This window comes from Coturnix japonica, chromosome 1 (genome assembly GCF_054131305.1).
Source record: "Coturnix japonica strain WE chromosome 1, WE-NBRP24, whole genome shotgun sequence".
Taxonomy (NCBI): Eukaryota; Metazoa; Chordata; class Aves; order Galliformes; family Phasianidae; genus Coturnix; species Coturnix japonica.
In genome coordinates, this window is record NC_140663.1 from 21,432,772 (window position 1) to 21,442,123 (window position 9,352).

At 45.6% G+C, this 9,352-nt stretch overlaps 1 protein-coding gene and 1 long non-coding RNA gene across 2 annotated transcripts; both read left to right on the forward strand.

Annotated features, from left to right (window-relative positions):
* The first annotated feature begins 1,780 nt into the window (after window positions 1-1,780).
* Window positions 1,781-3,364, forward strand: LOC146762307 (uncharacterized). The gene is made up of 2 exons (XR_014942303.1): window positions 1,781-2,259; window positions 3,312-3,364. It is a non-coding gene; the product is annotated as an uncharacterized LOC146762307 (long non-coding RNA).
* Window positions 3,365-5,815: 2,451 nt separating this feature from the next.
* Window positions 5,816-8,564, forward strand: ANKRD7 (ankyrin repeat domain 7). Its single transcript, XM_085527784.1, has 3 exons — window positions 5,816-6,156; window positions 7,015-7,129; window positions 7,376-8,564. The coding sequence occupies exons 1-3, from the start codon at window positions 5,954-5,956 to the stop codon at window positions 7,493-7,495; spliced, it is 438 nt and encodes a 145-aa protein (XP_085383910.1). The 5' UTR covers window positions 5,816-5,953; the 3' UTR covers window positions 7,496-8,564.
* The last annotated feature ends 788 nt before the right edge of the window (window positions 8,565-9,352 follow it).

Sequence of the window (9,352 nt, forward strand, 5' to 3'; positions counted from 1 at the left end):
GACACCAGATGGTTTTAATTTCATTCACCACTACCCTCTGGGCTCAGCCCTCCTGTCAGTTTTTTACCTAGCAAAGAGTGTACCCACCCAAGCCAAGGGCTGACAGCTTTTCTAAGAGAATACTGGGGAGACAGTGCCAAAGGCTTTGCTAAAGTCTAGGTAACCTACATCAACCGTCTTTCCCTCTTTCACTGAGCTGGCCACCTGGTCACAAAAGGAGATGAGGTCGGTGAAGCAGGACCTTCCTTTTATGAACCCATGCTGGCTCCGTCTGATGGATCCCTTTCCCCTTCAAAACTGACTCCCAAGGGACCCTCTCTGCCATTGTCCTGAAGAGTTCAAAGCCTGTCCTCTAGAAGACCAAGACAGCAGTTTTTCTAACACTCCATCTGATTTCAACAAGGATTGAGAACTCTACCATTTTGTGGTCACTCTGCCCTATATAGTTTCTGACCACCACATCTCCCACCAGTTCTTCCCTGTTCACAAGCTGCAGGTCTAACAGGGCACCTCTCCTAGAAGGCTCACAACTGTGACAGTAAGTTATCTTCTACACACTCCAAGAATTTTCTAGGCTGCTTCCTCTGGTTCTTTTTTTGTACTTCCAGTGTACATCAGAGAAGTTGAAATCCTTCATGAAAACAAGGACTGGCAATTGCATAATTTCTGCCAGCTGCTCATAGAATGCCTCATTCATCTCTTCATTCTGGTTTATCAGACTTTATCAGACTATAATACTCCCCATCAGGGTGTCCACCTTGTTGGCCTTCCCCTGATCTTTACCCATAGCAACAAGATGTAACAATAATAATAATAATAAATAAATTTCTGTTGTGGCATCAAGGCCAATGCCATGTGTTCATCAAATGTGTTTTCCTGGTCCTCTCAATATACCTCGCTGCTACTGAAGGGATAGAAAACACCACCTGTATCCTTGCTTCATCCACCAATTGCCCTACTTCCCTGAAGTCCCTTTTGATAGCCCTAAGGTTTCTCCCAGCAATAATCAGAGAGGTGAATAAGACTAGGAAGTTTTCTGGTAATTTCCCTGACCCATGCCCCAGGGAGGCAGCAGACTTCCCTCAGTAGGGTATGGTCAGCATATGGGACTCTCATAAGGGAGTCGTCTACAGTAATTACTCTTCTTTCCTTCTTGGCAGAGGCAGTCTTGAGGCATGGGGTTGACTGCCTTGCCCTAGGCAATGCTCTGGCTGCACCTTCCATGGCTTCCTCACTTACCCATCCTTTGAGTTCCAAAGCCTCTAATCTATTACATAAAGGCACATGGGAAGGTGAGGTTAGAGAGGGGCTTTGTCTGTGACAGTGAGCAGGGACCTGTTTCAATTCCTCCACATCTCTTAGGTCCCCTCTCTCAAGTCCAGTTCCTGCCTTCAAGTAATTAATTTTAATGAACAAAATGCTTATCTCAAGAGAGATCATGGAAAAGGCATAAAATTATTTGAACAGTGTAGCATTCAGTCCATGATTATTCACTTCTCTTGGATTCAACTGGGGCAGTGAAGGACTTTACAACTTTCAGCCTTTGCTTACTGACCCTGGGTGACACTTAGTGTCCTACAGCTGGATCTAAACAGAGAGTACTTTTGTAAACAGCATCCAGTATCCCCACCTAAAGAAATTTTTAAGAACATGTAAGCATGTTCTTAAACATTTTTAAGACAGTGAGCAGGGACCTGTTTCAGTTCAGTTCAGATGCTACTCGAAGGTTTCCTACAGCATGGACTGACTAAAAAGTGCAATTTTTAGAGGTAAAAGTTAAACGAATATTTTGCTGCCACTAGATGGCATAATGCACACACAAAAAGCAGCAACGCGCTTTTGAGACAACTGCTTTCTGCACCGAGTTCATTCCTTCCTTGGACAAGAAGGAAATAAGGCAGTGTAAAAGTTCTGTCCAGAAGTGCTGTTCTTTAGAAAGTTCTGCCTGATTATGCACATCTCTCTGCATAGAGTTGGGCTTCTTTTGACAGAGGGCCCTATTATAATCTTGAAAAAAAACACAGAACATGATAAATGGAAAACTCACGTTGTAAAGCAAGATACCACCAATTTTTAACAAAGCTTGCAGCTGCACTTCCCCACAGAGAGCATGGCAAAGCTTTGATGACAGGGCTTGACAGACTTAGAAAAACTCACTGCAAGAGACTGAATGTGTCTCACTTTGTCCATTCTTCATAGGTGCCCTGCCCGCAGCAGGAGCAGAGCAAGAGGAAGACTGAATCTCCCCAGTACTCTGAGGTACTTTCTGTGAAGGATGTGCAGGGACCCCTGTTGGCTTGCTTACTTCTTGGCTTGCTTACTTCTAGGCTTGTCACCTCTGGACCCACCTCCTTCTGCTGCTGCATCTGCCTTATGCTTCTGAACAATGAGACCTTGAAATACTTAAGCTGTAGGTCAGCTGTTCAAGGTACAAAATGCCGCTAGCAGGCCTGGGTGCTTTTCACAAACTGGAGGGGCAAAGCACTGTGTTAGAAACAGCCTTCTAGTGGATACACAGAAACACTTTGCTCCCACTGCAAGTTTCTGCACTGAAGCTGACATGAACCTAACAGTGGATGAGCAATGAGTATTTCTGAATTCTCCTCATCCCTGACTCTAGGAGGAGCTCAAGCTCCTGCCTTCGATGCCCAACTGTGAATTGGACCTTTTGCTAAGCTTGGTCCATATGAAAGACTGCAGCCATACTGGGAATGTTTAATGTAAACAGGCACCAAATTACACGACAGCACAAGCCATATACTCACATCAAAGCTCTGGACTCTGAGTTTTCTCCATGTCTTTCGTAAATTTCCACCTAGTTCCCAGAGAGTGGTGCTCAGGTCTTTGCTGTAACAACACAGAGTGGAAAGCTGATTCCTTCTCTGGGACATTTCTGTAGCTCACGATGAGCTACACTCAGCTGTGACAGGGACTGGGAAGGAATGGGGCTGCTGCATTCCATGTCTGCTCCTGTGAGCAGATTAAGGTTACAGTAGGGGCATGAGCTCAGGTTGCTGTAGCACACTGAGCATCATTTCAGCAGGGTAGATTCAGTGATATGAAAGTTGGTTGCCTTGTTTTACTAACCTGTAATTAGGAGGGCTGCCAATCAAGAAGTTGCTTTTTCCATGCTGGGAGAATTGTGTGCATGTTCCTTTCAAAAAGCTATTTTTTGAATTCTAATAGAAGGGAATGCAGTGAAGTAACATGAGTTTTTGAAAGTTGAATTAGTCAATTTCCCTCCATAAAGTCTGCTCTTTCGGAATTTGTGCTCTTGTGAATGTCCACAGCAAGGCCTGTCTCTCTTTCAGGCTCAAGGCTGGAAGTGACAGACTGGAAACCACAGTTCAGCAACAAAGCAAAACGAATGAAGCCCCTCAGGGCAACCTGCAAGCCTTTGCTTCAGTAAGCTAGTTAAAAACCTCTGTGGGTTTTGCAAGCTCCTGAGACTAGTTAAGCAATTCTGTGAGGAAAATGCATGATTACATTTTCCTGGAGGGCCTAGGAGAGCTGAATTCCCAAGCTGTGCTGACCATAGGCTACTCTGAAAATCCTGCCATTCGGTATTTCCCCATGTTTGTGGTTTTGAGACTTGCCATGATGCTATGGCAAGCTGTAGTTAACACTAGAGAAGGTAAGGGTTTACACTAACACGCTGGTGTAAGTATTTTCTGGTTTAGGTCTGCTTTAGTTGTGGTATCGAAGGCCTCAGGCTGCACATTAGACATTCCTCCTGCATTAGAGGTATTTGCCAAGTTTGTAGAACTGCACAGCACTGACTTAAATTGCCTCACTGTCCTTAACGTGGTTAGAGTTGTTATAAAATAGTGTTTTCATCTGAGGCCTATGAGAAGCAAATGATTCTTGGATTTGGTCTGGGGAGGCAGGGAGGTGATTGCAAGCCCTGTGCTGTACTGATACTGGCAAGAGTGGCAGTGAGGTGTGAACTTCAGGAAGAAACACTGCATATGCAAAATAACAAAACTTAATTTTTAGTCTTTATTATTAAAGCATATAAAAAGAGACCAGAAAACCACAAAACTAGTGGGATATGTGATCTCGTTTCTGTGAAACAACCACATGAGGCTGCTTTGATGGCTGTGGTTGCCATTCTCAGTGAGAACTCAAGGTGTTCATCACAGTTTTGATGAAATTTTACTCTTCCTGTGCTTCAGCCTTGAAAAACAGCCATTCACAAATGCATGTACTGCCAGAAGCGGTGACACGAGTAAGGAGGAGGATATTTCTGTCTGGTAAAATGAGACTTGTAGAGGTCTGGTAGAGAGACATGATCAAACTTTTAGTTGCAGCTCTATACATTCCATTTGAAAATCTGCAAGTCATGTATTTATGTCAACTGAAAATGGAGTCATAAAGAAAGCAAATAAATGATATATTTTTTTTCAATCTTGAAACCTATTCTTAATTTTCATTGTTAAAATGGGAAGCATAGCTGCATCTTTTTCATTTAGGGTAAGCCTAAAGGAATTCTTTCAGCATTATCAATAGAAACTAGCTGTTAATCCAGCTGAGGATTAACAGACCATGTGCATGAGATACAGTGTGAGAGCCTCAGACTGGACCAGGAACAAGCAAAACTGTATTTAAGCATACACGTTGACTGCAGGAGTGTAACATCAAAAGCACCACCTCAGCTCCAGCTCTCCAACCTAGACAGAGATGAAGCTGCTATAGTCTCTACCTGCAAGATGCATGCAACTGCCCAGTTCTCTTCAAAGCCCCGGAGTAAGCAATGCAGAAACATGCTATCTGCCCAGCCAGATTTCCCAGCTTGAAAACACAACAGCTGCAAATCAGGTGTAGTAAATCACCTGTGGATACTGATAGGACAAGGGAGAATGGTTTGAAACTAAGGCAGGGGAGGTTTAGGCTAGATATAAGTTTTTCACACAGAGGGTGGTAACTCACTGAAACAGGTTGCCTAAGGGGGCTGTGGATGCCCCATCCCTGTAGGCATTCAGTGCCAGACTGGATGTAGCTCTGGGTAGCCTGGTCTTGTGGTTGGGAACCCTGCACATAGCACAGGGGTTAAAACTAGATGGTCGCTGTGGGCCTTTTCAACCCAGGCCATTCTATGATTCTATGACCAGACAACAAGCAGCACACTGTTATCAGTCCAACAAGCCTTTACTGCCATTGTTACTCTTCAGTAAGCAAAATGTATACAGTGATTTAATAGGGGAAAAATAAAGACTGCGAAAAGAGAGCTTCAGACTGCCATTTTGTACCTCAGAGCTGTGAGGATTGTGAGCAAAGTTATCCAGTCGTATTGTTATGTCAAAGGAAAGGTGAGTCTTTAGCAGACTAACCCAAATGCCAATGCTTACGCAACACTTAAGCCACATTTAAGCCCTTACTTGAAAATCTTACTGTGCTACGTGGATCTTGTACTGGGTAAGAGAATAGAAATCACCTCACGTAGAAAGCAATAGGAATAGCAATTACTCAATGGTTCTCAGAGAAAGCTCCAGATTACCAAAGAGAACACACTGAGAGTATGAGGAACCATGACAGGAAATACCAATTTCTGAAGAAAAATAAAAATTAAATTGAACTATTTGTTTTTAACAGGAATGAATTAAAAATATTCTTCAAAATCACCCATATTAAAGATTCAATAAACAGTATGAACGGGGGGGGGGGGGGGGGGGGGGAAGATGGGAAAACTGAAGACAGAAAGCTGACAACTGGTTTAGCAACAGGTTAAAAACGCGTGCTTTGAGATCCCTATTAAATAATACCCACAAGGCCAAGAAATAACCCTGCTGATGGTTATCCCCGTGACTATTCCAAAGGCACCACGCAACAGCCCCCAGGCAACGGCCCCAGGACACGCTGTTGCCAAGCGCTTTCTGAGGCAGCCGCGCCTACATGCGCACACTCCTGCTCGGCGTACTGCTCGGGGCTCGGCCCGGCAGACTTTTGAGAAAGCATGAAGAAAATACTTAGCTTTATAAAAAAGAAAAAACGGGATCCGCCGCCCGGCAGCACCGCCTCGGCGTGCTCCGCCGGTGCGTACGACATCCGAAGGAAAGACCTGACCAAGCTGCACCGAGGGGCCGCCGCCGGAGACCTGGCCCTGGTGCAGAGAGGACTCAAGAAGCACCACATCGACGAGCGCGACAAGGCGCAGCGGTAAGGGCGGCGGGCCGGCATCCCTGCTGCATGACCTGGGCACAGGGGCTGCTCGGCATTCCTCCGAGCTGAGAGCTCTGTTGGGGGCTGGTGAGAAAGGGCAGCGATAAGGCTGCTGGTTTCATGAAGGCTTTCTTGCTTGCAGAGCTGATGGTGGTTCCCTTAGGTTGTCATATTCCCCAGTGCTTGGTAACGGCTGCTTTTCGGTGACGAGGGGCTTCTGCACAAAGTTGTGTTTGGTACAGTTCCGCTACTCATTCGAGCTCTTTGCGGTACACTGTGCTAAATAAATAATAAATACAGGGTTCAGATCAATATTGTCAGGCTTTTTTTTCAGAGGTGAAGGATCTTGCATAATTATTTGGGAATTTCTCAGTGGGGACAGTCACCCTCGAGTTGTTCCATGTCTGTGACAAGGCATGATGAGTTATTTGACGTTCTGCCTGTTATTTCATCCTCATCTTCTCTGCCTTGGAGGAAGCTGGTCTTATGGAGGGTACTCATCAGCCTGCCCATGATGGGAGCTGTTAGGACAAGAGGGAACAACCTCAGCTTGCACCAGGGGAGGTTCACATTGGATGCTAGGATAAGCCTCTCCAAAGAGCAGTTGTGCACTGGAATGGGCTGCCCAGGTTGGTGGTAAAGTCACCGTCCATGGAGGTGTTCAAGAAACATGCAGATGTTGTACTAAGGGACATGGTTTGGTGCACACTGGTAATGGAATAAGCTTGTTTTTATTTTATTTTGTTTATTTTGGGAGGTAATTGGAATAAAGAAATGCAATTTGCCCTGTTCATGTACCACAGAGTGATAATATTTATTTAGCTGTCTGTTTCAATTTACACATTTCACTTTTAGGACACCACTGCATCTTGCATGTGCAAATGGACGTGAGGATGTTGTTACGTTTCTAGTTGAAAACAAGTGTAACCTAAATCTTTTTGACGGTGATAACAGATCTCCACTGATGAAGGTAAGTAGAACATACTATGTTGCTGCAAGTAGGAATTATTATGTATTAAATGATGTCTTTCCAGATTCTTTACGTAAGTCTGTGTAGAAACATGCATGCTGTAATCAGTGTGGGTTTGGTGTCTGCTAGCTAATCTTGGAAGATGCTTTTATATTCCAGGAATGGGAAGCTGTAGTAGTAGTGACACAGTGAAATATGACTGCTGGAAATTTTACCTTTTTTTTTGTGCGTGTGTGTTGTTTCCAGGCAGTACAATGCCAGAAAGAAAGATGTGCAGTGATCCTGCTAGAGCATGGTGCTGAGAAGACACTGGTGAATTCCAGAGAAGCAGACTCTTCCACAAGAGCCTGCTGGTCATTGGAATGAATGCTGTAGAGTGTGCAGTATTCTCCAGGGCTGTGGCTACCTGTGCAAGCTGACCTATTAGCAGAGGAACTGCGGAAGCTGTTCTCTAGCATCTTTTTTCCAGCTATATGGGACGAAGCCCAATAAAAAGGCAGAGGAGCATTTGCTTCAGCAGGGGCGTTAATTGGTATCCCTAGGTATTGGCCCGCTTGTGTGAAGACTGAAGTGATTTAAATGTTCACAAGAATCCTGTGCCTCAGTGTTCTGCTGAATGTGGCAAAGGGATGGATATGTGCTATTGTATTGGTTGTTTTTTGGTGCTGTTTTTTTGTTTGGGCCATGTTAATTTCTAGAGACTTGTAATATTCTTTTCAGTAGGTATGGAAAAGTTATATTTCTGGGAGAGAAAATTGGCTTCACAGTTGACCTTGGAAACTACTGAAAGGGAACACCTACTTCCCATTCCGTCTCTCAGTTTCTGTTTCCTTTCTGATTTTATTTCTTGTCTGCACTCCTGATTTTTAGCAGTCTTATTAATTTCCTCTCTTTTGACTTCTGCCTGTTCCTCTTGTTCTTTTACTTGGCACCACCGAGAAATGTCTAGCTCTGTCTTCTTTATACTTCATCCCACAGTCAGATAATTACACCTGTAGGTGAGACCACAAGCCTTCTGTTCTCCAGGCTTAACAGTCCTGATGCTCTCAGCCTTTTCACATAAGCTCCAAGCACTTAACTGTATTTGCTAATGACATGAGTCTGGAAGCTATACTCTGTCTGTTTTGACAATTACTTCTATGCATGAAAGACCTGGTGGAAAATTGTGGGAATACAAGAAAAGCTGTTCAGAGCAGCAGCTGTGGAGCAAGATAAACAGCATGAGAACCAAGGACACCTCTGCAAGGAGAAGAGTCTCACAGCTCTGATTGGATATGTGCCTGCATGGACAGTTGAAAAGTGTTTTGTAGAATGCTTTGTTGACATGTAAGGTGTTTGGGAAAGTTGTAAGGGCGGATGGGAAAGTTAGGAAATAACAACGTGTGAAGGTATATAAGGGATGTGAGAACTTGTAATAAACGATTTGGACCGTTCACATCTGAGTCCGTGCCTGAGACGCTGCAAATGGCGCCCACCACGTGGAGCAAATCAACCCGCGGCTGAGCGAGCCCGGTCCGGCAGCGTCGCCCGACTGAACTTCGGGGAGACTGTTTGGCGCGCACCCGCACCGTTCTGCAGGACAGAAGGTGAGCAGTAGGAACTATGGGGAGCTCACTAACGAAGGAGCAGAAAGTACATCTCGAAGTATTGCGGTCAGTGTTACCGTATCAGGATAAGACTCTGTCTACTTCAGCATTAGCTACTCCTCTTAAATGGATAAGCAAAAATGTCCCTGAATTTCCGAAAACTGAGTTCTCTCTCGATAGAGAACTTTGGGACAAAATCGGCTCAAAACTCTACAAGGCTTCTCTCGCTAAAGACAGAACGGCTGCTAAGCTGTTGCCCGTTTGGAGCCGGATAATGGAAGGGATTAAGCAATCACGACGGGAAAGAATTTATTCCGACCATTCCCTGCCGCCCTCCGTCCCAACCCCGCCGCTGCCTCTCGCTGCGGGAAGCGGCCCGTGCCCGGATCCAACTTGCGGCTCCGACCCCTCCCCGATTCGGGGAGACGAGGGGCCGCGGCCGCCCCCCTTCGCGCTCCCGCCGTTCGCTCCTCCCCCGACGTTCGCCGCGTTGCCGCCCTCTACGGCGTCTTCGCCCTTCGCTCCGCCTACGACGTTCGTCGCGCCGCTTCCGCCCCCCGCTCCGCCCATGTTGTTCGCTGCTGCGTCTGTGCAGCCCGCGTGTAACGTGGTTAAAGACACGGACGGATCGAAAGCA

Excerpts from the sequence above, each read along its gene's own strand:
- ANKRD7 (XM_085527784.1), top strand. The coding sequence starts at position 5,954 with ATGAAGAAAATACTTAGCTTTATAAAAAAGAAAAAACGGGATCCGCCG. Across the intron at positions 6,157-7,014 it reads GAGCGCGACAAGGCGCAGCG|GACACCACTGCATCTTGCAT; the intron begins GTAAGGGCGGCG and ends TTTCACTTTTAG. Across the intron at positions 7,130-7,375 it reads ACAGATCTCCACTGATGAAG|GCAGTACAATGCCAGAAAGA; the intron begins GTAAGTAGAACA and ends TGTTGTTTCCAG.